We start from the raw sequence: 24,530 nt of genomic DNA on the forward strand, positions 1-24,530 counted from the left end.
AGCAGGCCGTGGGGTGCTCCCTCGGGCCTGGCCCGCTCTGGGCCTGCAGAGCTGTGCTGGTGCTGGCGAGCGCCTTGGTGACCCAGCAGCGGGACACGGCCAGGGGCGCTGAGGCCTGAAGAGGTCGGGCATTGGGTGACAGCTGGCTGCCCCCGAGAAGCTCAAGTGGCCGATATCTTGCTTCCCTGTGGCTGGACTCAGCCTCTCCTGCTTCATGGTGACGCTCTCCAGGCTCCCCGGTCTCTAGCCAGACAGACTGGTCCTGCAGAGCGTGCGAGCTCCCTGGAGGAGCCCCTGTGGGCCGGCAGAATTGGGTCCCTGGGCACTTCCCACTTGGAGAAGGAGCAAGAAGCTGCAGCCTCGTGGCCGTGGGCTGGAAGCTCTGCGTGGGGAGCATGGCAGAGTCGCGGGTGAGACGTAAGTGCCGGATGCCGCTGCGCGCTTGGTTTGTCCTGCGGGGGTCGGGCTGAGCGGCCGGGCTGGGGGCTGGTAGAAATGCCGCGAGGCAGTCAGAGGTTAGCAGGGCTGTTAGCTTCGCGGTTCGCCCTACCAGTTAACTCTGGGCACCGCCCCCAGAGCCTTTAACCGGCTAGCCGCCTGATGTCTGGCTGCTGGCGTGGTTCCCGGTCTCCGATGTGCACCCTCTGGCCGGCGCGTGGGGCGGTTCCAGGCAGGGTGCCGCACAGCCTGGGTGCTGCGCCCCGTTAGCTGGCAGGGCTCCGCGGGGGCCGCTCAGCCGGTGTTGGCCGTGGGGAGCAGCAAAGGCCGCTCAGCCGCGTGGTGCTTGGGAGTGAGGGTGGCGCGATGGCCGGAGCGTGGTAGAGCCGCGGTGAATAGCGCCGTCCGATTGCTCGCTGCATCTGAAACCAGAGAAGCGGGCAGCTGGTATGTGCCCCTGTGGCTGTTCCAGGCCACCAGCCACCCGGGCCTCCAGCTGCTCGGCTGTGAGGGGTTAGAGGAGACCGGTCGCCTGGTGCCAGCGGCAAAGCCCTGGCCAAGTCCCTCCCGTGCCCCAGCGGGCATGTCCTAGTGCCCACGGGCACGAGACTGGCCAGGACCCAGGGAGGCTGGGCTGCCTGCTTAGGAGCTTCTCCCCGCAGCCCGGGGTAGAGACAGCGTGAGCGAAACTCCCTGGCACAAAACCACCGCTGCCCCCTCTGCGCCCTGCCAGCGCGCTCCAGCTGGTGCCTGCCTCTGACTCCTTAGAGAGCGCGTCTGTCCTGGCCCCTCCTGCCCGCCCCATCTCTCTCTCTCGCCTGAGGTCTCCTGCCGGGCACCGGCTGTGCCTGTTTGTGGGGCACGGAGCCTGGCGGGGGCTGACTTGGGTCAGGCCTGGATCTCGCCGGGCAGCTCTGCTCTAAGCGGCAGGAGGGGGCAGAGCCCGGTGTGGGGGACTCGAGAGCTGTTCTCGAGCAGCCAGGATCACTCCCCCAGAGCAAGTGGCTTCTCGGCTCCTGCCGCTCTCTGTGCGAGGTGAGTTAGAGCCTGTCTGAGAGCAGCAGCCACCCCGGGTGCCATGGGCTCGCCGCTGCCGTTCCTGGGTGGAGCACGATGGCCCCTTGGGGCACCAGATCATCCCAGGCGTCCGTCCTGGGCTCCCTCCTGCAAGCGCAGGCGACATGCCGGTTCTGTTTCCTGAGAGCTCCTCGCACTCTGGGCAGCCTGGGGCTCCGAGGGCTGGGCCGGCCCCTCCCCGGGCGAGGGCTGGGCGGGCCCCTGTACAGGGCAGGCAGGGACTCGCGACCTGCCAGCCCTGCTTTGCAGAGGGCCGTAGGGGCTGGCTCTGGGCCGAGGGCGGGTGCAGGGTCTGCCGGGCGCCGACCTGGGCGGCCCGGCGTAGCGTGTCAGCACCCGGGGAGGCTGCTCTGAGCCGCGTTTCGCTGGCTGCGCTTCTGGCCCCGGGCCCGGCCTGAGCCCTGCGTATCCTCGGCTGGTCCCTGCTGGGAGAGGAAAGGGACAGTCCGCAGGGGAGCCGGGTCTCGGAGCAGGGGGTGGCAGAGGGAGGAGACTGGGAGACAGGCTGCGGGCAGGGCAGGGCATGGGGTCAGAAGGGGGAAGGTCCAGCTCGGGGGAGGGAGGTGGCTCAGAACAGCTGCTGTCCCACTAGAAAATCTATACTTAGATTTTCAGAAAGCCTTTGACAAGGTCCCTCACCAAAGGCTCTTGTGTAAATTCCATGGCCATGGGATAAGAGGGAAGGTCCTTTCTTGGATTGAGAACTGGTTAAAAAACAGGAAACAAAGGGTAGGAAGAAATGGTGAATTTTCAGATTGGAGAGGGGTAACTAGTGGTGTCCCCCAAGGGTCAGTCCTGGGACCAATCCTGTTCAACTTATTCATAAATGATCTGGAGAAAGGGGTAAGCAGTGAGGTGGTAAAGTTTGCAGATGATACCAAACTGTTTAGGATAGTCAAGACAGAAGCAGACTGTGAGGGACTCCAAGAAGATCTCACCAAACTCAGTGATTGGGCAGCAAAATGGCAAATGAAATTTAATGTGGATAAGTGTAAAGTAATGCACATCGGGAAAAATAACCCCAACTACACGTACAGTATGATGGGGGCTAATTTGGCTACGACAAATCAGGAAAGAGATCGTGGAGTTATCGTGGACAGTTCTCTGAAAACTTCCACACAGTGTGCAGCGGCGGTCAAAAAGGCAAATAGGATGCTAGGAATTATTAGGAAAGGGATAGAAAATAAGACCCAGAATATCTTATTGCCCCTGTATAAAACTATGGTACGCCCACATCTTGAATACTGTGTACAGATGTGGTCTCCTCACCTCAAAAAAGATATTTTGGCCTTGGAAAGGGTTCAGAAAAGGGCAACTAAAATGATTAGGGGTTTGGAACGGGTCCCATATGAGGAGAGGCTAAAGAGACTGGGACTGCCCACCCCCAGGCTCCGCGCCCCCTCCCTTCCCAGCCTCTGGCGATCTCCCCTTTGCCACCCGAGGGGGAGGGCCAGGGCTTGGGGACAAAGCTGCGGGCCAGGAGGGAAGTCGCCGCAGAGGCTGGCACCTAGTGCGGTGCCCCGTGGATATGCTTTCCCGACCCCAGGCCGGCCCGGGCTGTGCTCTGCTCGCGGCTGTAAGCGCAGATGGAGCAGCGTTACGCCAGGAGGGGCTGTCGGCTGCACCAGCTCTCCCGCCCGCCCGCCGAAGGGGTCCGGTCATGGGGAGGGAAGCGGGAGACACGGACCCGAGCAAGGCGCTCCGTCATCCCGGGAGCTAGCTGGCGTAGTGTGGCTGTGGAGGCCGGACCCCGCCGAGCTGCCCTCCTTGGGCCGCAGACGTGGGGACTGGAAGCCGCACGAGAGATGCGCGAAGTGGGGGACGGCAGGCTGCTCTCGCGGGGCCGGGTGCGTATGGTCTGTGGGCGTGGGGGGGGGGCACGTCCAGCCAGGCGGGGTGCGTATGGTCTGTGGGCGTGGGGGGGGGGGCACGTCCAGCCAGGCGGGGTGCGTATGGTCTGTGGGCGTGGGGGGGGGGCACGTCCAGCCAGGCGGGGTGCGTATGGTCTGTGGGCGTGGGGGGGGGGCACGTCCAGCCAGGCGGGGTGCGTATGGTCTGTGGGCGTGGGGGTGGGGGGCACGTCCGGCCGGGCGGGGTGCGTATGGTCTGTGGGCGTGGGGGGGGGGGCACGTCCAGCCAGGCGGGGTGCGTATGGTCTGTGGGCGTGGGGGGGGGGCATGTCCGGCCAGGCGGGGTGCGTATGGTCTGTGGGTGTGGGGGGGGGCATGTCCGGCCAGGCGGGGTGCGTATGGTCTGTGGGTGTGGGGGTGGGGGCACGTCCGGCCGGGCGGGGTGCGTATGGTCTGTGGGCGTGGGGGGGGGCACGTCCGGCCGGGCGGGGTGCGTATGGTCTGTGGGCGTGGGTGGGGGGGGCACGTCCGGCTGGGCGGGGTGCGTATGGTCTGTGGCGTGGGGGGGGGGGGGCACGTCCAGCCGGGCGGGGTGCGTATGGTCTGTGGCGTGGGGGGGGGGCACGTCCGGCCAGGCAGGGTGCGTATGGTCTGTGGGTGGGGGGGGGGCATGTCCGGCCAGGCGGGGTGCGTATGGTCTGTGGGTGGGAGGGGGGCACAGGAGGCTGGGCGGGGTGCGTATGGTCTGTGGGCGTGGGGGTGGGGGCACGTCCGGCTGGGCGGGGTGCGTATGGTCTGTGGGCGTGGGGGTGGGGGCACGTCCAGCCGGGCAGGGTGCGTATGGTCTGTGGGGGGGGGGGGGAGTCGTATGGTCGGTGGGCATGTCCGTCCGGACGGGGTGCGTATGGTCTGTGGGTGGGGGGGGGCACAGGAGGCCGGGCGGGGTGCGTATGGTCTGTGGGTGGGGGGGGGCACAGGAGGCCGGGCGGGGTGCGTATGGTCTGTGGGGGGGGGGGGGAGTCGTATGGTCTGTGGGGGGGGGGGGGGGAGTCGTATGGTCTGTGGGCGAGGTGGGCATGTCCGTCCGGACGGGGTGCGTATGGTCTGTGGGTGGGGGGGGCACAGGAGGCCGGGCGGGGTGCGTATGGTCTGTGGGGGGGGGGGGGAGTCGTATGGTCTGTGGGCGAGGTGGGCATGTCCGTCCGGACGGGGTGCGTATGGTCTGTGGGTGGGGGGGGGCACAGGAGGCCGGGCGGGGTGCGTATGGTCTGTGGGTGGGGGGGGGCACAGGAGGCCGGGCGGGGTGTGTATGGTCTGTGGGTGGGGGGGGGCACAGGAGGCCGGGCGGGGTGCGTATGGTCTGTGGGTGGGGGGGGGCACAGGAGGCCGGGCGGGGTGTGTATGGTCTGTGGGTGGGGGGAGCACGGCGGGGTGTGTATGGTCTGTGGGCGGGGGGGGGATGTCCGGGCGGGGTGCGTATGGTCTGTGGGCCGGGGGGGGGACACAGGAGGCCGGGCGGGGTGCGTATGGCGTGTGGGCGGGGGGGGCACGGCGGGGTGCGTATGGTCTGTGGGCGGGCGGGGTGCGTATGGCGTGTGGGCGGGGGGGGCACGGCGGGGTGCGTATGGTCTGTGGGCGGGCGGGGTGCGTATGGCGTGTGGGCGGGGGGGGCACGGCGGGGTGCGTATGGCCTGTGGGCGGGCGGGGTGCGTATGGCGTGTGGGCGGGGGGGGCACGGCGGGGTGCGTATGGCGTGTGGGCGGGGGGGGGCACGGCGGGGTGCGTATGGTCTGTGGGCGGGCGGGGTGCGTATGGCGTGTGGGCGGGGGGGGCACGGCGGGGTGCGTATGGCCTGTGGGCGGGCGGGGTGCGTATGGCGTGTGGGCGGGGGGGGCACGGCGGGGTGCGTATGGTCTGTGGGCGGCCGGGGTGCGTATGGTCTGTGGGCGGGGGGGGCACGGCGGGGTGCGTATGGCGTGTGGGTGGGCGGGGTGCGTATGGTCTGTGGGCGGGCGGGGTGCGTATGGCGTGTGGGCGGGGGGGGCACGGCGGGGTGCGTATGGCGTGTGGGCGGGCGGGGTGCGTATGGTCTGTGGGCGGGGGGGGCACGGCGGGGTGCGTATGGTCTGTGGGCGGGCGGGGTGCGTATGGCGTGTGGGCGGGGGGGGCACGGCGGGGTGCGTATGGTCTGTGGGCGGGCGGGGTGCGTATGGCGTGTGGGCGGGGGGGGCACGGCGGGGTGCGTATGGTCTGTGGGCGGGCGGGGTGCGTATGGTCTGTGGGGTGGGCGGGGAGGGCACGGCGGGGTGCGTATGGTCTGTGGGCGGGCGGGGTGCGTATGGTCTGTGGGCGGGGGGGGCACGGCGGGGTGCGTACGGTTGCTGGGCCGCAGGGCTTGGCACCACGGCTTCTCGGTGCCGGTGGGGAGCGGCTGGGCCGGCTTGTGCTCGGGGCCGCGGAGGCGACAGCGGGGTTGGAAGCTGCCGGAGGGCAGGAGGCTGAGCCCCGTCTCCAGAGCTGGGGGCATGCCCCTCCCTGGGCGGAGGAGCCTCGGTGCCGGGGGAGGGGCTGAGCAGGGACAGAGACGCTCCGGTGAGGGGTGGGGTGGGGTGTTCAGGGGATGGGGGGGAGTGGCCCCCCACCCGAGGGAGCTTGGCAGGCAGGAACGCGCCGTCAGCGCCAGGAAGCCGAGTGGGAGAGCTGGCTCCGGGCGGCGGGTGACTCGCTCCCTGCGTCCCCAGGGCTGGCCGCGGTGCTGCTGGACGCCATGACGGACAAGGATGCGCAGGTGCAAGAGCAGGTCTGCAGCGCTCTGTGCTGCCTGGGGGCCAGCGCGCCGGAGGAGACCCTGCACGCCTGTGACGAGTATCTGCGGCACCACGACAAGGTACGGGCAGGGCGCTGGGGCACGTGCAGGGACAGCTGGGCTGGTGCTCAGTCGCGCGGGTCGGAGGGAAGGGGCCGTCTGTGAGATGCACAAGCATGGCACGGCCAGCGGGCGCCGGGGCACCCCAGGGCTCTCTGCCGAGGCCCACGCGTCCCCCCCCTTGGCAAGCCCCCTCCAGCTGCTGCATCCCGTCCGCAGGGGGCCGCCGGCCGACAGCACCGCGCAGGCCGGGCAGGGGGAGCCGGGCCTGGGAAAGGGGGGCGCCTCCCTCGGGTGCTGGGGACTCCCGTGGCTCTGTCTCCCGCAGCTGGCCCATCCCCACCGCATAATCCTCCTGCGGGCCATGGAGACCGTGGTGAGGACCCACATCGCGCAGCTGGACAAGAGCACGGCCAAGATCGTCATCTTCCTGGCGTCCAGCGAGATGACCAAGTCCAAGGTACCGGTGGAGGCTGGGGCTCGCGCTGTCGCGTCTCCGCAGGGCGGCTCCTGCAGCCCCCCCCCGCCGGGCCTGGTGCCCCCCCTTGCCGCGTGCCTGCGCGGGGCCTGGCCCCCCTGTGGTGCAGTGGGGGGCTGTCTGCTCTGTGACCCGGGTCCCCTGCGCTGGGAGGGGAGATTCTCACTGACTGTCCCAAACGTGCATTAACCCAGACACCTGGCTCAGCCCCCCAGGGAGAGACAAAGGGAGGGGGGCGGAGACCAGCACCTGGCTGGGGGCAGGGCTGGGAGGGAGTTTGAGTCTCTGGCTGGGATCATGGGGGAAGCAGCCTGAGCAAGGGGCTGGGATTTAGGGGCCCAGGCTCCCCCATCTCAAGGGGGCCTGAGGCATCCTAGGCCTGCCCTGGAACCAGATTCCATCTGTGCTGGGCTGTACCCTGGAGAAGCAATAAACTCCCCTGTTCTACTGGCTGGGGGAGTCTGTCCGGGCCACTCCGGGGGTGCAGGAGACGGGGGACCCCGACGCGCCGTCACACGCCCCCCCCCGTGCCGCGTGCCTGCGCGGGGCCCCCCCCGCGTGCCTGCGCGGGGCCTGCCCCCCCCCCCCCCTTGTGCCGCGTGCCTGCGCGGGGCCCGGCCCCCCCCCCGTGCCACGTGCCTGCGCGGGGCCCGGCCCCTTCCGGAAAGCCCTGCGATCTGATGTCTCTTTCTGGGGGTCTGGCTGGTGAGTCTTCCCACATGCTCAGGGTTCAGCTGATCGCCATATTTGGGGTGGGGAAGGAATTTTCCTCCAGGTAGATTGGCAGAGGCCCTGGAGGTTTTTCGCCTTCCCCTGTAGCATGGGGCACAGATCACAGCTGGAGGATTCTCTGCATCTTGGGGCCTTCACAGTATCTGAAGGCTTCAATATCTGAGATCTAGGTGAGAGGATTATTCTAGGGGGGTGGGTGAGATTCTGTGGCCTGCACTGTGCAGGGGGTCAGACTAGATGATCAGAATGGTCCCTTCTGACCTTAGAGTCTATGAGTCTGAGTCTATGATGCAGCCTCGTTCCCCAGGAAATCGTGTCCGACTGGCAGCAGGCAGCGAGCAGCGTCCTGGTGGCAGCGGGCAAGCGTTTCATCAACCAGGTGATGGAGGAGGTGCTGACCAAGTTCCAGCCGGGCGTCCTGCCCCATTACTTCGTCCTGCAGACCTTTGCAGACCTGTCTGTGTCCAACGGTAGGCTCACTGCCCTGCCGGCACCCGCCTGGGAGCTCTGACCTCTCCCTCCAAGGCCCCCCTGAGCCCCGGGCAGCGGGAAGAGCCCTGGGACACAGCAGCCACCTCCAGGGCCTGGGCACTTCCTAGGTTACCAACCCCCCGGGACTGTGCCCAGCCTGGGCTCTACAGGCCGGGGGCGGTGCAGGATCAGCCCTTCAGCCCCGCTGGGGCGGCACGGACTTGTACGCAGCCCGCCCCGTGCCCCTGCCACGGCTCCCTCCGTCCGGCTGGGGTCGGCCTGCACGGCCCCGCTGCCAAGGCGCCCGCTCAGACGCCGGGTTGAGCTGGCTGGCCGGGATCCTGCGCTGCGGGTGGGGCTGCTCCGGCCAGGCCCCGCCAGCCAGGGGTCACCCGCTGAGGCGCCTGCTTCCTGGGTAACCCGGTAACCCTGCATGTCCCTAGCTGGGCTCTGTGGGTCGGGCCCGGCCCCGGGAAGGGAAAAGCCCCACAGCCAGGGCTGGGCTCTGTGGGTCGGGCCCGGCCCCGGGAAGGGAAGAGCCCCACAGCCAGGGCTGGGCTCTGTGGGTCGGGCCCGGCCCCGGGAAGGGAAAAGCCCCACAGCCAGGGCTGGGCTCTGTGGGTTGGGCCCGGCCCCCGGAAGGGAAAAGCCCCACAGCCAGGGCTGGGCTCTGTGGGTCGGGCCCGGCCCCAGGAAGGGAAGAGCCCCACAGCCAGGGCTGGGCTCTGTGGGTCGGGCCCGGCCCCGGGAAGGGAAGAGCCCCACAGCCAGGGCTGGGCTCTGTGGGTCGGGCCCGGCCCCGGGAAGGGAAAAGCCCCACAGCCAGGGCTGGGCTCTGTGGGTCGGGCCCGGCCCCGGGAAGGGAAGAGCCCCACAGCCAGGGCTGGGCTCTGTGGGTCGGGCCCGGCCCCGGGAGGGAAAAGCCCCACAGCCAGGGCTGGGCTCTGTGGGTCGGGCCCGGCCCCGGAAGGGAAAAGCCCCACAGCCAGGGCTGGGCTCTGTGGGTCGGGCCCGGCCCCGGGAAGGGAAGAGCCCCACAGCCAGGGCTGGGCTCTGTGGGTCGGGCCCGGCCCCGGGAGGGAAAAGCCCCACAGCCAGGGCTGGGCTCTGTGGGTCGGGCCCGGCCCCGGGAGGGAAAAGCCCCACAGCCAGGGCTGGGCTCTGTGGGTCGGGCCCGGCCCCGGGAAGGGAAGAGCCCCACAGCCAGGGCTGGGCTCTGTGGGTCGGGCCCGGCCCCGGGAGGGAAAAGCCCCACAGCCAGGGCTGGGCTCTGTGGGTCGGGGCCGGCCCCGGGAAGGGAAGAGCCCCACAGCCAGGGCTGGGCTCTGTGGGTCGGGCCCGGCCCCGGGAAGGGAAGAGCCCCACAGCCAGGGCTGGGCTCTGTGGGTCGGGCCCGGCCCCGGGAGGGAAAAGCCCCACAGCCAGGGCTGGGCTCTGTGGGTCGGGCCCGGCCCCCGGAAGGGAAAAGCCCCACAGCCAGGGCTGGGCTCTGTGGGTCGGGCCCGGCCCCGGGAAGGGAAGAGCCCCACAGCCAGGGCTGGGCTCTGTGGGTCGGGCCCGGCCCCGGGAAGGGAAGAGCCCCACAGCCAGGGCTGGGCTCTGTGGGTCGGGCCCGGCCCCGGGAAGGGAAGAGCCCCACAGCCAGGGCTGGGCTCTGTGGGTCGGGCCCGGCCCCGGGAAGGGAAGAGCCCCACAGCCAGGGCTGGGCTCTGTGGGTCGGGCCCGGCCCCGGAAGGGAAAAGCCCCACAGCCAGGGCTGGGCCGGGAGGGGCCCGGCTGAGCGGCGCGGGAGGCAGATGCTGCACCGGCTCTTGCAGCCGTTGGCGGGCGCTCCGAGGGGTGAGGCCGGGGAGGGCCTGCCTCAGTCGCTGCCCTCTCCTCGCATCCTTCCCAGCCTGCTGCCCCTAGCTCCCGCGCTGGAGGGCCCGTCTGCTGCAGGGCTCTTCCGCGTCCAGCCCCTCCCTAATTCTCACCCTGTTCCGCAGCGAGCCGGCCTGCGCGGTCGCGCCCCTGAGCCCGTTCGCCGCTGCGCAGCCCAGCTCCCCACGGCTGCCGCGGGCTCGCGTCTGTTCCGAGGGGCGGCTGGGAGGGAGCCGCAGCTCGGTACCTGGGTGCCGGGACGGGAGGGGGTGGCCTTGGGGGCTACGCCGGCAAGGCAGGCTCCTGGCAGAGGGCAGCTGTGGGGAAAGGCTGAGCGCGGCTGACCTGGGAGCTGAGTCGCCGTCGCGTGTCCCTGATTGCCCTCTGAGCTGCCCTGTCGGGGCTGTGCCGAGGGCTCCCCGGCCGTCTCCGGGATGGGCGGCGAAGGCGACGGCTTGGCAGCTCCAGGCTGCTGTTGGGGACCAGGCCGGTGGGGGGCTGCTAGCTGCCGAAGCCCCGTCTCTGACTTTGGGGGCTGCTGAATCCGCAGGTCCCCGCGTCCCCTGGGGGCCTTGCTGCGGCTCAGAGCGAGCGCCCTGGGCGAGAAGACCCAGGCTGCGGGGGGGACTCGCCCGCTGGACGCCCCTTCCCTCGGTCGGCTCCTGTGCCGCTCGCCCGGCTGTAACCCGCCTCTCCCTGCAGTGTTCGGGATGGTGCCGTTCCTGAACTCCATCCTGGGGACCCTGCTGCCGATGCTGGGGCTGGCCAGGCAGGACTACATGAAGTCTGCGTTCTGCCACGGTAAGCGGCTGTGCCGGCCTGGGGCCTCGGGGCCGGGCTCTTCCCGAGCTGTTCCAGAGGCCAGGAGGGTGGGTTCGGAGCCCTGTCATGTTTCGAGGGGGGAGGGCGTTGCTGGGGCTGGGCCGGGGAGCTTTGTGGAGGGGGGAGGGTGTTGCTGGGGCTGGGGCTGGGCCGGGGAGCTTTGTGGAGGGGGGAGGGTGTTGCTGGGGCTGGGCCGGGGAGCTTTGTGGAGGGGGGAGGGTGTTGCTGGGGCTGGGCCGGGGAGCTTTGTGGAGGGGGGAGGGTGTTGCTGGGGCTGGGCCGGGGAGCTTTGTGGAGGGGGGAGGGCGTTGCTGGGGCTGGGCCGGGGAGCTTTGTGGAGGGGGGAGGGTGTTGCTGGGGCTGGGGCTGGGCCGGGGAGCTTTGTGGAGGGGGGAGGGTGTTGCTGGGACTGGGGCTGGGCCGGGGAGCTTTGTGGAGGGGGGAGGGTGTTGCTGGGGCTGGGGCTGGGGCTGGGCCGGGGAGCTTTGTGGAGGGGGGAGGGCGTTGCTGGGGCTGGGCCGGGGAGCTTTGTGGAGGGGGGAGGGCGTTGCTGGGGCTGGGCTGGGGAGCGGGGGGAGGGCTGGGGCCAGTCTCTGTGATCCTGCGAATGGAGCTAAAGCGAAACCACGGGGAGCGGGGGTGGGGCGGCTGGGGGGGGGGGGGTGACCCCTGTGCCCAGCCCCACGGCTCCTGTTGCTCAAGGGGCGGCTTGGGGCCAGGGGGCAGCTTCTCTTCTCTTTCCAAACGGGCCCCGTGGAAAGCAGGGCCGGGCTGCTGGGTCCCACTTGGAGCAGCGTACTCCAGGGGCCTGACCGCACAGGCGCCTGCTGTGGGTGCCAGCGCCCGGGCCTGGCGCCTGCTCGGAGGGCTCACAGCCTGCCCCCGCCTGCAGCCCTGCAGCACTTCAGCGACAGCATCCTGGAGTACCTGGCCAACCTGGACAAGGCGCCCGACCCCACTGTGCGGAGGGACACCTTCTCCAGCGAGATCTTCAGCGCCTACGACGTGCTCTTCAGCAGCTGGCTGACGAGCCGGGAGGCCAAGGTGTGGCCCTGCCCCGTCGCGTGGCATGGGGGCGGGCTGAGGCCCTGGGCATCCCTGCCTCTCCATCAGCCTGGGCCTCTGGCTGCTCGCAGGGTCTGCAGCCCACCTGCTCCGCCGTAGGACGCAGCTCTGGCCGAGGCGCCTGCCCGGCTCCCTGCCACGGGCTGCCGCTGTCCCCTCGCTCGCCGAGTTGCGCAGACAGGCCGTGGGCGGGGGCACCAGCTGGGCTGCGGGACAGGGACCCTGCCCAAGCCACCGGGGACGAGACGGGGATGCTCCACCCGGCTAGATTCAAGGCTGGCCAATGCTGGCCTGGCTCTGCCACCCCCCGGGGCTGGGGCCTGTGCCAGGCGGCTCGATGTACGCTGCCCTGGGACCCTCCTGCCAGCACCAGGGGAGCGCACGCCAGGCCCCGGGCTGCAGGCTCTCTGTCCCCGCAGCTGAGACTGGCCGTGGTGGAGGCTCTGGGGCCCATGAGCCACCTGATGCCCAGCGAGAAGCTGGAGGAGCAGCTCCCGCGCCTGATCCCGGGGATTCTCGCGCTCTACAAGAAGCAGGCGGAGGCCTTTCCCGTCTCCAAGGTAACCGGCTGCGCACGCTGGCCGGGGCGGAGGGCTCCTCGCGGGGTGGGGCAGGGGAGCAGGCTGCCTGTGCGCCCCCTGCTGAGCACCCCGCCCCTGGCGCTGGGCACTGGCCCTGCTGGCTTCGATCGCTCCCACCGCGGTGGGCTGGCCCCCTCTGGCACCTCTTCCACAGAGCCCGGCCGGCCGGTCCCCCCGGGTGCCTGGGGGGCTGAGCCAGAGCGCAGCGACCGCCGTGGGGCTGGCACAGCGACCTCGCCGCACGCCCTGTGCCCTCTGGGGCCGGCAGCTCGGTGGCCTGGGGGGGGGGGCCATGCTGCACGGGAGTGTGGCTTAAAGTAAAAGGTTTGGCAATGTGGCTAGTCCCAGGGAGGCGCAGAAACAGGCAAACTAGTACGAAATATCTTTGAAACTTTTATTAAAGGGCTTCCACGTGTCAATTATGATTTTATCCATTTCTTACCTACGTAGGCACCAAATAATGATTCGAATGACCAATAAGCAAAATGCAATGCAGTGAAGGAAATTCCTTGAGGTTTCTCTAAATCCCAATAGTTGTTAACAAGGGACCGACCAGGGATTATTAACAGTTACATTTACATCAACCTTACTTATAAGACTAATCATTTATCTAAAACTCTAACACTGCTACCTAGCGATCCCTCTAAACAATTTCCGATAACAATACTGACATTGGACAGACACAAACTACAACAACATATTTGGTTTTCGTTCTCTTTGGGATACGTTACGCTCTCCAGGAACTCGTTGGGTTCGGTGAGCGGGAGGTGGCCCTCGGGTGATCAGTCCTCGGACCTGGCTCTATTCTGCCATCCAGTGTTTATTCGGGATTCCTCAGTTTGATACAGGAGGGGAAGCTGCTTTATAGAGAGAGCTTTTGTGCTAGGCTAGCAGCCCCTGTCTGGTAAGGGACGGGAGTACGGGGGTCAGATGTTTTTCCTTTTCTGCCTTATCGGGCATGGCACAGTCAGCACCAGCTTTACATGAACTGCTTAGGTCTGGTTTTGGTTCCTGGGCATCGCTGCTCTTTAAGTTACATAGCGTGAGGCTTTCATCAAGGGGAAGTTGACCTTTGCCTGGATGGGGATACGCGCGAGAGGCCTGGCCAGCAAAGCGCCTGCTTCCACAGGGAGGGAGGCCGGGCCATTCCTGGGCACCTTCTTGGTGCTGTCCCGCGGCAACGGCCTCCTGTCTGCGGTTGGAGGCCCAGTGGGTCCGACTGCCCTGAGGGCTGCTGCCCCCCTCCCCCCGCCCTGAGGGCTGCGTTGCACCGTCTTTCCGAGCAGAGCTTGGCCCAGATTCTGGAGGCTTCTGTCAACGTTGGCAGCCGCACGCTGGACACGCAGCTGGACGCCCTGCTGAGCACCCTGCATCCCCAGGTGAGGAGCAGCCGGGGCCGTGGGGCTGGGCTGGGGAGACCAGGTGCCTCAGGAAACGTCTCATGAGCTCCGGCGCCTGGGGCTGCAGCCTCCTGCATCCAGCTGGCAGCTGGGTGGGCAGAGCCGCCTGCCCCGAACGCGTCCCTGGCTGGTGGCCCCGGCTCCAGCGCGGGAGGCGGGTGGGCCTGGCTCCCCGAGGGGCTGGGCTGTCCATGGGAGGGGCGGCTGCAGAGGAGGGAGCCCCGGCCCTGGGGGGTGAGGGACGCAGAGGGGAAGCCGGGCCGGTGGTGGCACAACGGCTCGTCTGCTCTCCTGCCCCCGGGAAGGCAGGGTCCTCCAGCAAACACGGGAAGGGCTGGGGGAGGCGGCCTGTTAGGCTCCGTCCCCTGGTGTCTCGGTAGCACGCCCGGCGCTGAGGTCCCACCGACACCCGCAGGGCAGGGCTCCGGGCGCTCGGGGCCAGAGCGGGGGACTCGCAGGGCGTGGGGGGGTTCCTTGTTAGGAGCTGTGCGGCCCTGGGGGGCTGTCTGTCACCCAGCGCTCTCCTGGCTGTGCTGCTTGATTCACCTCACGTGTGCACTGGCCCAGACCCCCAGGCCCTGCTCTTCCCGGGGGGAGGGAGGGGGGACGGCCGCCTGGCTGGGGCAGGGCTGGGAGCTGGGTCCGTGTCCGCCGGGCTAGGGGAGGAAGGCTGGTGTTAGACCAAGGGGGGTGAAGCCCCTTCCCCCCAGAGGACTCGGGCGCTGCCCTGGCCCCGGTGTTAAGTGACCCTGTGTCTCTGGGAACCGATAACCCTTCTACGTAGCTGCAGGGGGAGGTCGCGGGCAGCTTGAGCGGAGCGCTGGGCGGGGGCAGGCTGGCGGGGGGGCGGGAGCAGGCTGGCATGGGGGCGGGAGGTTGGGGTGGGGGGGCGGGAGGTTGGGTGTGGGGGGGCCGGGGGAGCTGCTCTGAGCGCTGAGTTTGCTCATGGCCCCAGGAGTTTATAGCTTGAGGAGAAAGCGCTGGCCCCAGGCAGCTTCTCTCGTGGGGGCCCCCCCCACGCGTGGGCCGTGAGCGTGCCAGGGAGCGCTGAGTGGTGCAGGGTAGAGGCCCCCTGCTCCCGGAGGGTTCGCCAGCGGGCAGGGCCCTGGGGAGAGGAGCGGAGCCCGAGGAGGCTGGGGGTCCGGACGTGACTCGCCGTCTCCCCAAACAGGTCTGTGCCCCGGTGGAGCCGTCCAACCCGCTGAGCCTGAAGAACCACAACGAGGTGCTTCGCTGCTTCACCCTCCTGGGTAAGGGCTGGGGGGGGGCCGAGTCCCCCGGGCCCCTTCTGGGACATGCCTGGCCTGTGCAGAGCCGGGGGGGGGCCGAGTCCCCCGGACCTCTTCTGGGACATGCCTGGCCTGTGCAGAGCCAGGGGGGGGGCGAGTCCCCTGGGCCCCTTCTGGGACATGCCTGGCCTGTGCAGAGCCGGGGGGGGGGGGGGCGAGTCCCCCGGGCCCCTTCTGGGACGTGCCTGGCCTGTGCAGAGCCGGGGGGGGGGGGGGGGGGGCGAGTCCCCCGGGCCCCTTCTGGGACGTGCCTGGCCTGTGCAGAGCCGGGGGGGGGCGAGTCCCCTGGGCCCCTTCTGGGACATGCCTGGCCTGTGCAGAGCCGGGGGGGGGGGGGGCGAGTCCCCCGGGCCCCTTCTGGGACGTCCCTGGCCTGTGCAGAGCCGGGGGGGAAGTCCCCCCGAGGCTCGGCAGGGTCCCTGTGGGCGCTGACGCCTGGCACACTGAGCCCAGGGCAGCTCTGTGGGGAGGCGCCTGGTTCCGGCTCCTTTCTCCACTGCCAGGCCTGGTGGTGCCAGGGGGCCTGGAGCGGAGCCCAGAACCGGCTCCTTGACATACGGGTGCCCAGGCCTGGCCAGCATGCACGGCCTCCTCCGGCCCAGGCAGGGCGGAGCCCGGGGGGGTCACAGCAGAGGTAGGAGGGTCTGGAAACACGAGCTGCAGAGGCAGGTCCCACGCGCAGTGCCCTGGAGGGCCCCGGCTCATGCCCGGAGCCAGCGCGGCCTCCTGGGGCTCTGGCCTGCAGGTGGGTGGGTGGGTTGAAGGGAGCTGCTGGCCTCCTGCTGGCTGCTCCTCAGCTCAGTCCCCAGAGCCGTGGCCTTGTTCTCCCGCAGCCTGCACCTTTCCCGACCGCTTGCTGGGCTTCCTGCTTCCCAAGCTGGAGCACCACGGCGACAGGCTCCGGGTGGGGACGCTGGTCATCATGAGGCAGATCATCAACTGCGCCCGTAAGTAGCCTGGCCCCCCCCGGCAGTCGGACGGCCCCCCCGGCCCAGCCCCCCCCCCCCCCCCGCAGTCGGACGGCCCCCCCCCCCGGCCCGGCCCTCCACAGGAGTCACTGCTCTGCCCATGCTGTGGGCTCAGCTGGCTAGAGCCGGGGCTGGGGCACTGACCCGCGATTCCCATGGCTGCCCTGAGCTCCTCCAGAGCTGCCTGGCATGGGTCAGTGGCCTGCCCCGAGCACCCCGACAAGCGCCCTTCCCTGCCGGCAGCCCCGGGCTCGCTGCTGGGAGCTGCTCCAGCCCCCGGGCCGTGGCATGGGGCCAGTCGGGTTCCCTCCTGCACACGGGCAGGCAGCCCTGGGAAACGGCGCTTCGGGGGGCAGGGGCCGGGGATCCGCGGGGCTCCCTGGTGCGCAACCCCAGCCGCTTCTCTGCACGGCCCCGGCCCAGGGTCGTCCCTCGGCAGGCAGCCGCCGTGTGCCCGTGAATGAACCTCTTGGCTCCCGGCCCTGGAGCTGTCCCGGCTGTACCCTGGGCCGGCCTGAGCGCTCCCCTCCAAAGCCACGGCCGGGAGCTCCGGGCCAGGGCTTGCCTCCAGCCCTGCCCGGTCGGTGGGGGAGGGGAAGGAGCCAGGGTGCCAGGGCGGAGGGTCCTGCTGACACTGCGTGGGGCCGGCCCAGCACTGAGCCCTGCTCTGCTCTCTTCCAGCCTCTCAGATGGAGACTAAAAAGCCCTTGATACTCGCCTCCCTGAAACTCCCTCTGCAGGACAGCAGTGCCAAGGTACCAGGCCACCCCTCTGCCCTGAGCCTGGCCTTGCTGGGCCCTGGGCGCCCGGCTCTGCCCCCGGCTGCTCTGTGCCCCCGCGGCACCGGCCCGGCTCTCCTGGCCACCGGCTCTGCCCCCGGCCGCTCTGTGCCCCCGCGGCACCGGCCCGGCTCCCCTGGCCACCGGCTCTGCCCCCGGCCGCTCTGTGCCCCCGCGGCACCGGCCCGGCTCCCCTGGCCACCGGCTCTGCCCCCGGCCGCTCTGTGCCCCCGCGGCACCGGCCTGGCTCCCCGGGCACCGGCTCTGCCCCCGGCCGCTCTGTGCCCCCGCGGCACCGTCCCGGCTCCCTGGGCACCGGCTCTGCCCCCGGCTGCTCTGTGCCCCCGTGGCACCGGCCTGGCTCCCCTGGCCACCGGCTCTGTCCCCTGCTGCTCTGTGCCCCCGCGGCACCGGCCTGGCTCCCTGGGCACCGGCTCTGCCCCCGGCCGCTCTGTGCCCCCGCGGCACCGGCCTGGCTCCCTGGGCACCGGCTCTGCCCCCGGCCGCTCTGTGCCCCCGCGGCACCGGCCTGGCTCCCTGGGCACCGGCTCTGCCCCCGGCCGCTCTGTGCCCACGCGGCACCGGCCTGGCTCCCTGGGCACCGGCTCTGCCCCCGGCCGCTCTGTGCCCCCGCGGCACCGTCCCGGCTCTCCTGGCCACCGGCTCTGTCCACGTGCCCTGAGCATGGCCCTGGGGCGCACGGTGTCTGTCCCCCTGGGAGCTTGCTTGGCTCCCACACTGGCCTCCTATGGGCTCTTCTGGCACAGGGCTGATTGCGGCCAGCCCCTCTGGCGGGCCCTGCACCCGGCCTGGCCATGGGGCCCCTCGAGCCGTGGATGGAGCAGCCGCGGAAGGCTCCTAAATCCGTGAAGCCCCCGAGGCGTGCGGGAAGCCCTGTGCGGTGGCAGGCGGGCCCGGCGCAGCGCCCCAGGGAGGGGAGGGTCCCGGACTAGCAGCCTGGCCCGGCTTCGTGGCTCCCTGCTCCCCTCTGCTCTGTGTGGCGCAGGTGAAGCGGGCCGTGGTGCAGGTGATCAGCGCGATGGCTCATCACGGCTACCTGGAGCAGGCCGGCGGGGACACGCTGCTCGAGTACCTCGTCCGCCAGTGCGCCCTTCCTCCGGACCCGGTAACGCTGCCCCACGGCCCCTTCCGCCGCCCCTCGGCCGGGCCCAGGCGCAGCTCGGGGGCCACGTGTGGCCAGCCCGGGCCCTGCCCGGCACGCGGGGCTGAGCGGATCAGGGTCCCTCTTGCCACATGGCAGCGCCGGCGGATGCAGGGTCTCTCCTCTCCGCCCGCTTTGGCGCTGTCAGGGGCCCGTCGCCCAGGCCAGGCAGCGCGCTGCATGCCCCATCTATCCTGCCCGCGAGGTCCCTCCCTCCAGCCTGGTGTGCAAGGGCTTCGGGGGGGGGTGAGAGCCGGGGTGGGGGCCTGAGGGGCCTTCCGGGGGTGGGGGTAATGCAAGGGCAGCGCTGCCAGCCGGGTTGAGGGCTGGGCAGGTGAGGGCAGGCCGGGGAGGCTGCTGGCTGTTGGCTCTCCCCGGGCTGCTCCCAGCCGTTCCCCCCTCGATCTCCCCTCTGGTCCCTTCCAGCAGCCCCGGAAGCAGCCGCTGGAGGCTGACGACTTAACTAACGACAATGTCCGGGACATCAGCGTCAGCACGCTCTTCCTCATCAGCACCACGGTGGACAGGATGAGCGAGGTGGGTCTGCCTGGCCTCGTGCTGTGGCTTCCCGCCGGAGCTGGGGCAGGAGCCGGGCAGTGCTGGGGGCGCAGGCACTCGGCCCTGCCTCAGTCCCAGCACTGCACAGCTCTCGCCAGGGGCCTGGGGCGTGCTGGCTGTGCCGTGCCGGGGATGCGGGTGGGGTGCTGGCCATGCCGGGGCTGGGGGAGGGGTGCCGGCGAGGAGAACAGATGGGCTCTCGGCTGGCCTGCTGGACAGGCAGTCTGCTGCTTTTCCCACAGCACTGGGGCGCCTGAGCCCGGGCAGGAGGCGGGTCCAGCCGGCCCCTCTCCCGGGGCTGCGGAGCCGGCCCTGGGCAGGGAGCGTCACCCTGCGGGTGCCAGACACGCCTGGCCTGTTCTCGGCAGGTGCTCTGGCCGTACCTCCTGGAGTTTGTGACCCCCGTCCAGTTCTCCGGCGCCCTGGCCCCCATCTGCAGGAGCCTGACGCACCTGGCTACCCAGAAGCAAGAGGAGGGGCAGACGGCCTCCCTCCTCCCCTACGACACCCACGGTTGGTAGCTGCAGCCTGAGCCTGGGCCAGAGGCAGCCTGGCGCCCCCCTAGTCCCGGAGCTTGTGCTCAGGCTCTGGGCAGCAAGTTTCCGTCTGACGCGTGTTTGTGTTTGTAGCAAACCTGCCGTCGCCGTGTGCGCTGCTGGCCCGGCTGCTGGTAGGTGGGCGGGGCTTGCCCCTGGGGGCGGGACAGCAGGCTGCCCGGGGGTGGGTGTGACGACGTGTCGGTTCCCCCAAATCCTGCACCCCCGTAGCAGCAAGAACAGGCTCCCCCAGGCAGTAGAACGGGGGGGTCATCGCTCCTCCGGGTACAGCCCAGCACAGACGGGACGTGGCTACAGGAGTCAGGGCCAGGAGCCTCAGCCCCCTTGGGGTGGGTCCCTGGGCCCCTCGATTCCAGCCCCCCCTTAGTCTGTCCCCTTCATGGTTCCAGCCCACGACTGCCCCTCCCCCGCATGCTCACTTCCTTTTCCGTCCCTTCCCTTAACCGGTAAAACCGGTTCGGTCACAGTCCTGGGGCCCTGAAGGGCCCCCCCCCCACTGGCCGTGCTCACAGCCAGAGGCCAGTAGGGGTCACCCACAGCCCAAGCGACCAGCAAGGTCCCGACACCACATCGCAGCGGGACAGCAGGCTGGGCCCGGCTGCTGGCAGGTGGGGTTTGCCTCCGGGGGCGGGGCAGCAGGCTGGGCCCGGCTGCTGGCAGGTGGGGTTTGCCCCTGGGGGCGGGACAGCAGGCTGGGCCCGGCTGCTGGCAGGTGGGGTTTGCCCCGGGGGCGGGACAGCAGGCTGGCAGGTGGGGTTTGCCCCGGGGGCGGGACAGCAGGCTGGGCCCAGCTGCTCGCAGGTGGGGTTTGCCCCGGGGGCGGGACAGCAGGCTGGGCCCGGCTGCTCGCAGGTGGGGTTTGCCCCGGGGGCGGGACAGCAGGCTGGGCCCGGCTGCTGGCAGGTGGGGTTTGCCCCGGGGGCGGGACAGCAGGCTGGGCCCGGCTGCTGGCAGGTGGGGTTTGCCCCCGGGGGCGGGGCAGCAGGCTGGGCCCGGCTGCTGGCAGGTGGGGTTTGCCCCCGGGGGCGGGACAGCAGGCTGGGCCTGGCTGCTGGCAGGTGGGGTTTGCCTCCGGGGGCGGGACAGCAGGCTGGGCCCGGTTGCTGGCAGGTGGGGTTTGCTCCGGGGGCGGGACAGCAGGCTGGGCCCGGCTGCTGGCAGGTGGGGTTTGCCCCGGGGGCGGGACAGCAGGCTGGCAGGTGGGGTTTGCCCCGGGGGCGGGGCAGCAGGCTGGGCCCGGCTGCTGGCAGGTGGGGTTTGCCCCGGGGGCGGGGCAGCAGGCTGGGCCCGGCTGCTGGCAGGTGGGGTTTGCCCCGGGGGCGGGGCAGCAGGCTGGGCCCGGCTGCTGGCAGGTGGGGTTTGCCCCGGGGGCGGGACAGCAGGCTGGGCCCGAGCTGTCTGGCTCCGGGGGCCGGCTGGTGCTGGACAAGCCCTGCTAACCCTGCCCCAGGCCTGGCTCTTGCCGTTGCATCGCGACGCCGGCGCCCTGAGCAGGGCTGGCTCGCTCTCTGCCTCGTGCCTCCTCGGCGGGAGGTCTCTGCAGCCTGCCCGCCCCCTGGAAGGGACTCCGGCTTCTGGGAGCCTGGCGCCCGTGCGGGGGGACTGGGGCGCCCTTGGGAGTTCCCCCGAGTGGGGAGGCCAAGCGCTTCTGTGCGTGGGTGCCTCCCGACCCCCCGTCACTGGCAGCCTCCTCTCTGGGCCCATGGCTCTGTGCCTGGCAGCGCATCCGGGCCCGGCTGAGTCCCCCTGCCTGCCCCTGTCCCGCCAGACTGCGGCGTCTCAGCCCTACTCGGGGGACGGCCGGGGGGCCGCGGCCCTGCGCCTGCTGAACGTCCTGCGCCTGGACATCCACCCCGCGCTGGGCCCGCTGTGGAGCACGGAGATCCCCCTGCTCGTGGAGCACTTGGAAGGTGAGGCCCCGGAGTCGCAGTCAGACCCCCCCCCCCCCGCTGGCGGCTGGAGCCACTCGGCCCATCCCGCCTCGGGGCCCATCCCGCCTTGGGGCGTGCCGGCTCGCTGCCCCGCGCTTGGGGAGGAGGGGGAGGGGCGCCCCTCGTGCAGCATGGGGGGGCCATGCTCCTGAGTGGCTGGGGAAGGTGCGACCTCCTCTGGGGATGAACCCTTCCACTCGCCGAGGGTTGCCTGGGGCCAGAGCCAGGGTCCGTGCAGCCCGGCGCAGGGATCCGCTGGGGTCACGCCCTGGTGAGCGGCGGCTGGGACACGTCAGTGCAGTAACTTGGGTGCTGCGGCCCGGGGGGGGGGGTGCTGGCACGGAGCCTGGACTCCGCTCCGGCCCGTCCGGCCAGCCCCGCCGCGGGCCCCCCCTCGTGCCGAGTGCTGGGAGGGGGCCGGGGGCAGCCTGCTCACGGGCCGGCTTTGTCTTGCAGCCAACACGGAGCAGACCCTGGCCCTAGGCGAGTGGGAAGCCAAGCTGCTCCTGGTAGGTTGCTCGCAGGCCAGGGCGCACGGGCGAGGGGCTGGGGCCGTGCCCCTCGGCGGGCGGGCGGGCGGGGCGGAGGGAGGCTCTCCTGTGGCGGGTTCCCCCGGTCCTGCAGCCCCGCAGCAGCCAAACAGACTCCGCCCGCCGGTAGAACGGGGGTTATTGCTGCTCCGGGATCCAGCCCAGCACACACGGGACGTGGCTACAGGAGTCCGGGCCAGGATGCCTCAGCCCCTTGGGGGAGGGGATCCATCGCCCCCCCAGACTCTCAGCCCCCTTGGGGGAGGGGATCCATCGCCCCCCCAGACTCTCAGCCCCCTTGGGGGAGGGGATCCATCGCCCCCCCCAGACTCTCAGCCCCCTTGGGGGAGGGGATCCATCCCCCCCCCCAGATTCTCAGCCCCCTTGGGGGAGGGGATCCATCGCCCCCCCCCCCCAGACTCTCAGCCCCCTTGGGGGAGGGGATCCATCGCCCCCCTAGACTCTCAGCCCCCTTGGGGGAGGGGATCCATCGCCCCCCTAGACTCTCAGCCCCCTTGGGGGAGGGGATCCATTGCCCCCCCCAGACTCTCAGCCCCCTTGGGGGAGGGGATCCATCGCCCCCCTAGACTCTCAGCCCCCAGGCTGTTTCCTTCATGTTTCCCAGCCAGCAACTGCCCCTTTGTCCTGTCCCTTCCCTCAACTGGTGGGACAGGCCGGGTCCTTTTGCCTGTGACCTCAGGCAGCCCCCCTGCCGGGCAGAGCTACAGGTACCGGCCGGTAGGGGTCACCCCAGCCCACGCACAGCCCCCAGTGGATGTGGCCTGCCCACCACATCACAGCTCCTCCCGCGCCGAGGCAGCTGCCCGGTCCCTGGTGTCGCTGCCGGGGGTGCGAATCCCAGAGCAGCACATGCCAGGGAGCAAGGCAGGAGCCTGGCCTGGCATCTGGGGCATGTGTCCTGGAATGACCCCGCCGCGCTCGCTCCGGGGGCGGGTGGGAAGCAGGCGGACGGGCGAGGGCAGGGCTGGGCTTGGGCCCCTCTGTCTGCCCCACAGCCCCCGCGGGAGCCGGGCGGAGAGGCTGGGTGCCCATGGGCCGCTGTGTGCGACCCTCCCTTGCCCGCAGCCCCCGCGGGAGCCGGGCGGAGAGGCTGGGTGCCCATGGGCCGCTGTGTGCGACCCTCCCTTGCCCGCAGCCCCCGCGGGAGCCGGGCGGAGAGGCTGGGTGCCCATGGGCCGCTGTGTGCGACCCTCCCTTGCCCGCAGCCCCCGCGGGAGCCGGGCGGAGAGGCTGGGTGCCCATGGGCCGCTGTGTGCGACCCTCCCTTGCCCGCAGCCCCCGCGGGAGCCGGGCGGAGAGGCTGGGTGCCCATGGGCCGCTGTGTGCGACCCTCCCTTGCCCGCAGCCCCCGCGGGAGCCGGGCGGAGAGGCTGGGTGCCCATGGGCCGCTGTGTGCGACCCTCCCTTGCCCGCAGCCCCCGCGGGAGCCGGGCGGAGAGGCTGGGTGCCCATGGGCCGCTGTGTGCGACCCTCCCTTGCCCGCAGCCCCCGCGGGAGCCGGGCGGAGAGGCTGGGTGCCCATGGGCCGCTGTGTGCGACCCTCCCTTGCCCGCAGCCCCCGCGGGAGCCGGGCGGAGAGGCTGGGTGCCCATGGGCCACTGTGTGCGACCCTCCCTTGCCCGCAGCTCCTGCGGGAGCCAGGCGGAGAGGCTGGGTGCCCATGGGCCGCTGTGTTTGACCCTCCCTTGCCTGCAGCCCCCGCGGGAGCCGGGCGGAGAGGCTGGGTGCCCATGGGCCGCTGTGTTTGACCCTCCCTTGCCTGCAGCTCCTGCGAGAGACGCTGACGGCGACAGCCGACGATGCCTGGGTCTGCCAGCTCAGCGGGGAGATGGGCAAGCAGCTGGGCAGCTACGATGGCCTGGCCGCCGAGAAGGTCTGTCCCCGGGCCCCGGGCAGGGCCGGGTGCTCTGGGTCCTTGCTCCCCTCCAGAACCAGCTGAAGGGGTGTGACGGGGGGGGGGTGTGTGTGTGTGGCCAGGTGCTCTGTGTCCCTGCTCCCCTCCAGAACCAGCTGAGGGGGTGTGACGGGGGGGGGGTGTGGCCATGTGCTCTGGGTCCTTGCTCCCCTCCAGAACCAGCTGAGGGGGTGTGACGGGGGGGGGGCGTGGCCAGGTGCTCTGTGTCCCTGCTCCCCTCCAGAACCAGCTGAGGGGGTGTGACGGGGGGGGGGGGGGGTGTGTGTGGCCAGGTGCTCTGTGTCCCTGCTCCCCTCCAGAGCCAGCTGAGGGGGTGTGACGGGGGGGGTGTGGCCAGGTGCTCTGTGTCCCTGCTCCCCTCCAGAGCCAGCTGAGGGGGTGTGACGGGGGGGGGGTGGCCAGGTGCTCTGGGTCCTTGCTCCCCTCCAGAACCAGCTGAGGGGGTGTGACGGGGGGGGGGGGTGGCCATGTGCTCTGCGTCCCTGCTCCCCTCCAGAACCAGCTGAGGGGGTGTGACGGGGGGGGGGGGGGGGTGGCCAGGTGCTCTGGGTCCTTGCTCCCCTCCAGAACCAGCTGCAGGGACCTGCCCTGCCCTGCCCTGCTTGGTGGTCGGGGAGCCAAGAGGGTGGCCCCGTGTGGTGTCTGCCCCTGAGGCTTGGCTGGGTCCCAGAGCCCGACGCTCCCCTTCTCTTGCAGAACTTCCTGTACCGGGGCCTCGGGACTGCCCTGGGCGTCTGCTCCAGCATGGCCCTGGTGCAAAAGCAGCTCCAGGTGCTGCTGGAGACAGCCAGGTACCAGGAGGAAGCGGAAAGGGAGGTGAGGACACAGTAGGTGGCTCAGTGAAAGGGGCCTCCCCCCCCCAGTGCCCTCCTCCCTCTGTCACGCCCCCCCCAACTCCTTCCGTACCCAGCTCACCCCCCACCTCCCTCTGTATGTCTCAGCCCTCCGCCCGCCCCTTGTGGCCCCAGCTCATTCCAGCTCCCGCCCTTCTGCCTCCCTGGCGGGTTCAGGCCTCCGGGAAGCTGGCCCTGCCATTTGCCCCGGCCTGCACCAGGGCCCGGCGTCCCGTGTGCCCGCTGGGTGCGTCCCTGCCTGCTCCGGGCCAGCGCAGGGCACTGGGCGCCGTGCGAAGGGTGGGGCCCCCAGGAGGGGCGCTCCATGGGGCCGTCCCCCTCGCATG

The 24,530-nt window shown here is 70.8% G+C and overlaps 1 protein-coding gene across 1 annotated transcript in view; it reads left to right on the forward strand.

The window, feature by feature from the left end:
• The first annotated feature begins 6 nt into the window (after positions 1–6).
• MROH1 (maestro heat like repeat family member 1) overlaps positions 7–24,530 on the forward strand; it is a 64,878-nt gene continuing 40,354 nt past the window's right edge. Inside the window, 19 exon segments of the mRNA XM_075916832.1 lie at positions 7–417; positions 6,107–6,252; positions 6,560–6,691; positions 7,749–7,911; positions 10,475–10,573; positions 11,487–11,638; positions 12,079–12,219; positions 13,527–13,619; positions 14,812–14,890; positions 15,763–15,876; positions 16,579–16,652; positions 17,683–17,802; positions 18,265–18,375; positions 18,765–18,909; positions 19,026–19,066; positions 20,722–20,863; positions 21,341–21,393; positions 23,201–23,308; positions 24,047–24,166. Of these exon segments, the coding sequence (XP_075772947.1) occupies positions 396–417; positions 6,107–6,252; positions 6,560–6,691; positions 7,749–7,911; positions 10,475–10,573; positions 11,487–11,638; positions 12,079–12,219; positions 13,527–13,619; positions 14,812–14,890; positions 15,763–15,876; positions 16,579–16,652; positions 17,683–17,802; positions 18,265–18,375; positions 18,765–18,909; positions 19,026–19,066; positions 20,722–20,863; positions 21,341–21,393; positions 23,201–23,308; positions 24,047–24,166 (2,055 nt within the window). The 5' untranslated portion in view covers positions 7–395.

This window comes from Pelodiscus sinensis, unplaced genomic scaffold (genome assembly GCF_049634645.1).
Source record: "Pelodiscus sinensis isolate JC-2024 unplaced genomic scaffold, ASM4963464v1 ctg85, whole genome shotgun sequence".
NCBI lineage: Eukaryota > Metazoa > Chordata > Testudines > Trionychidae > Pelodiscus > Pelodiscus sinensis.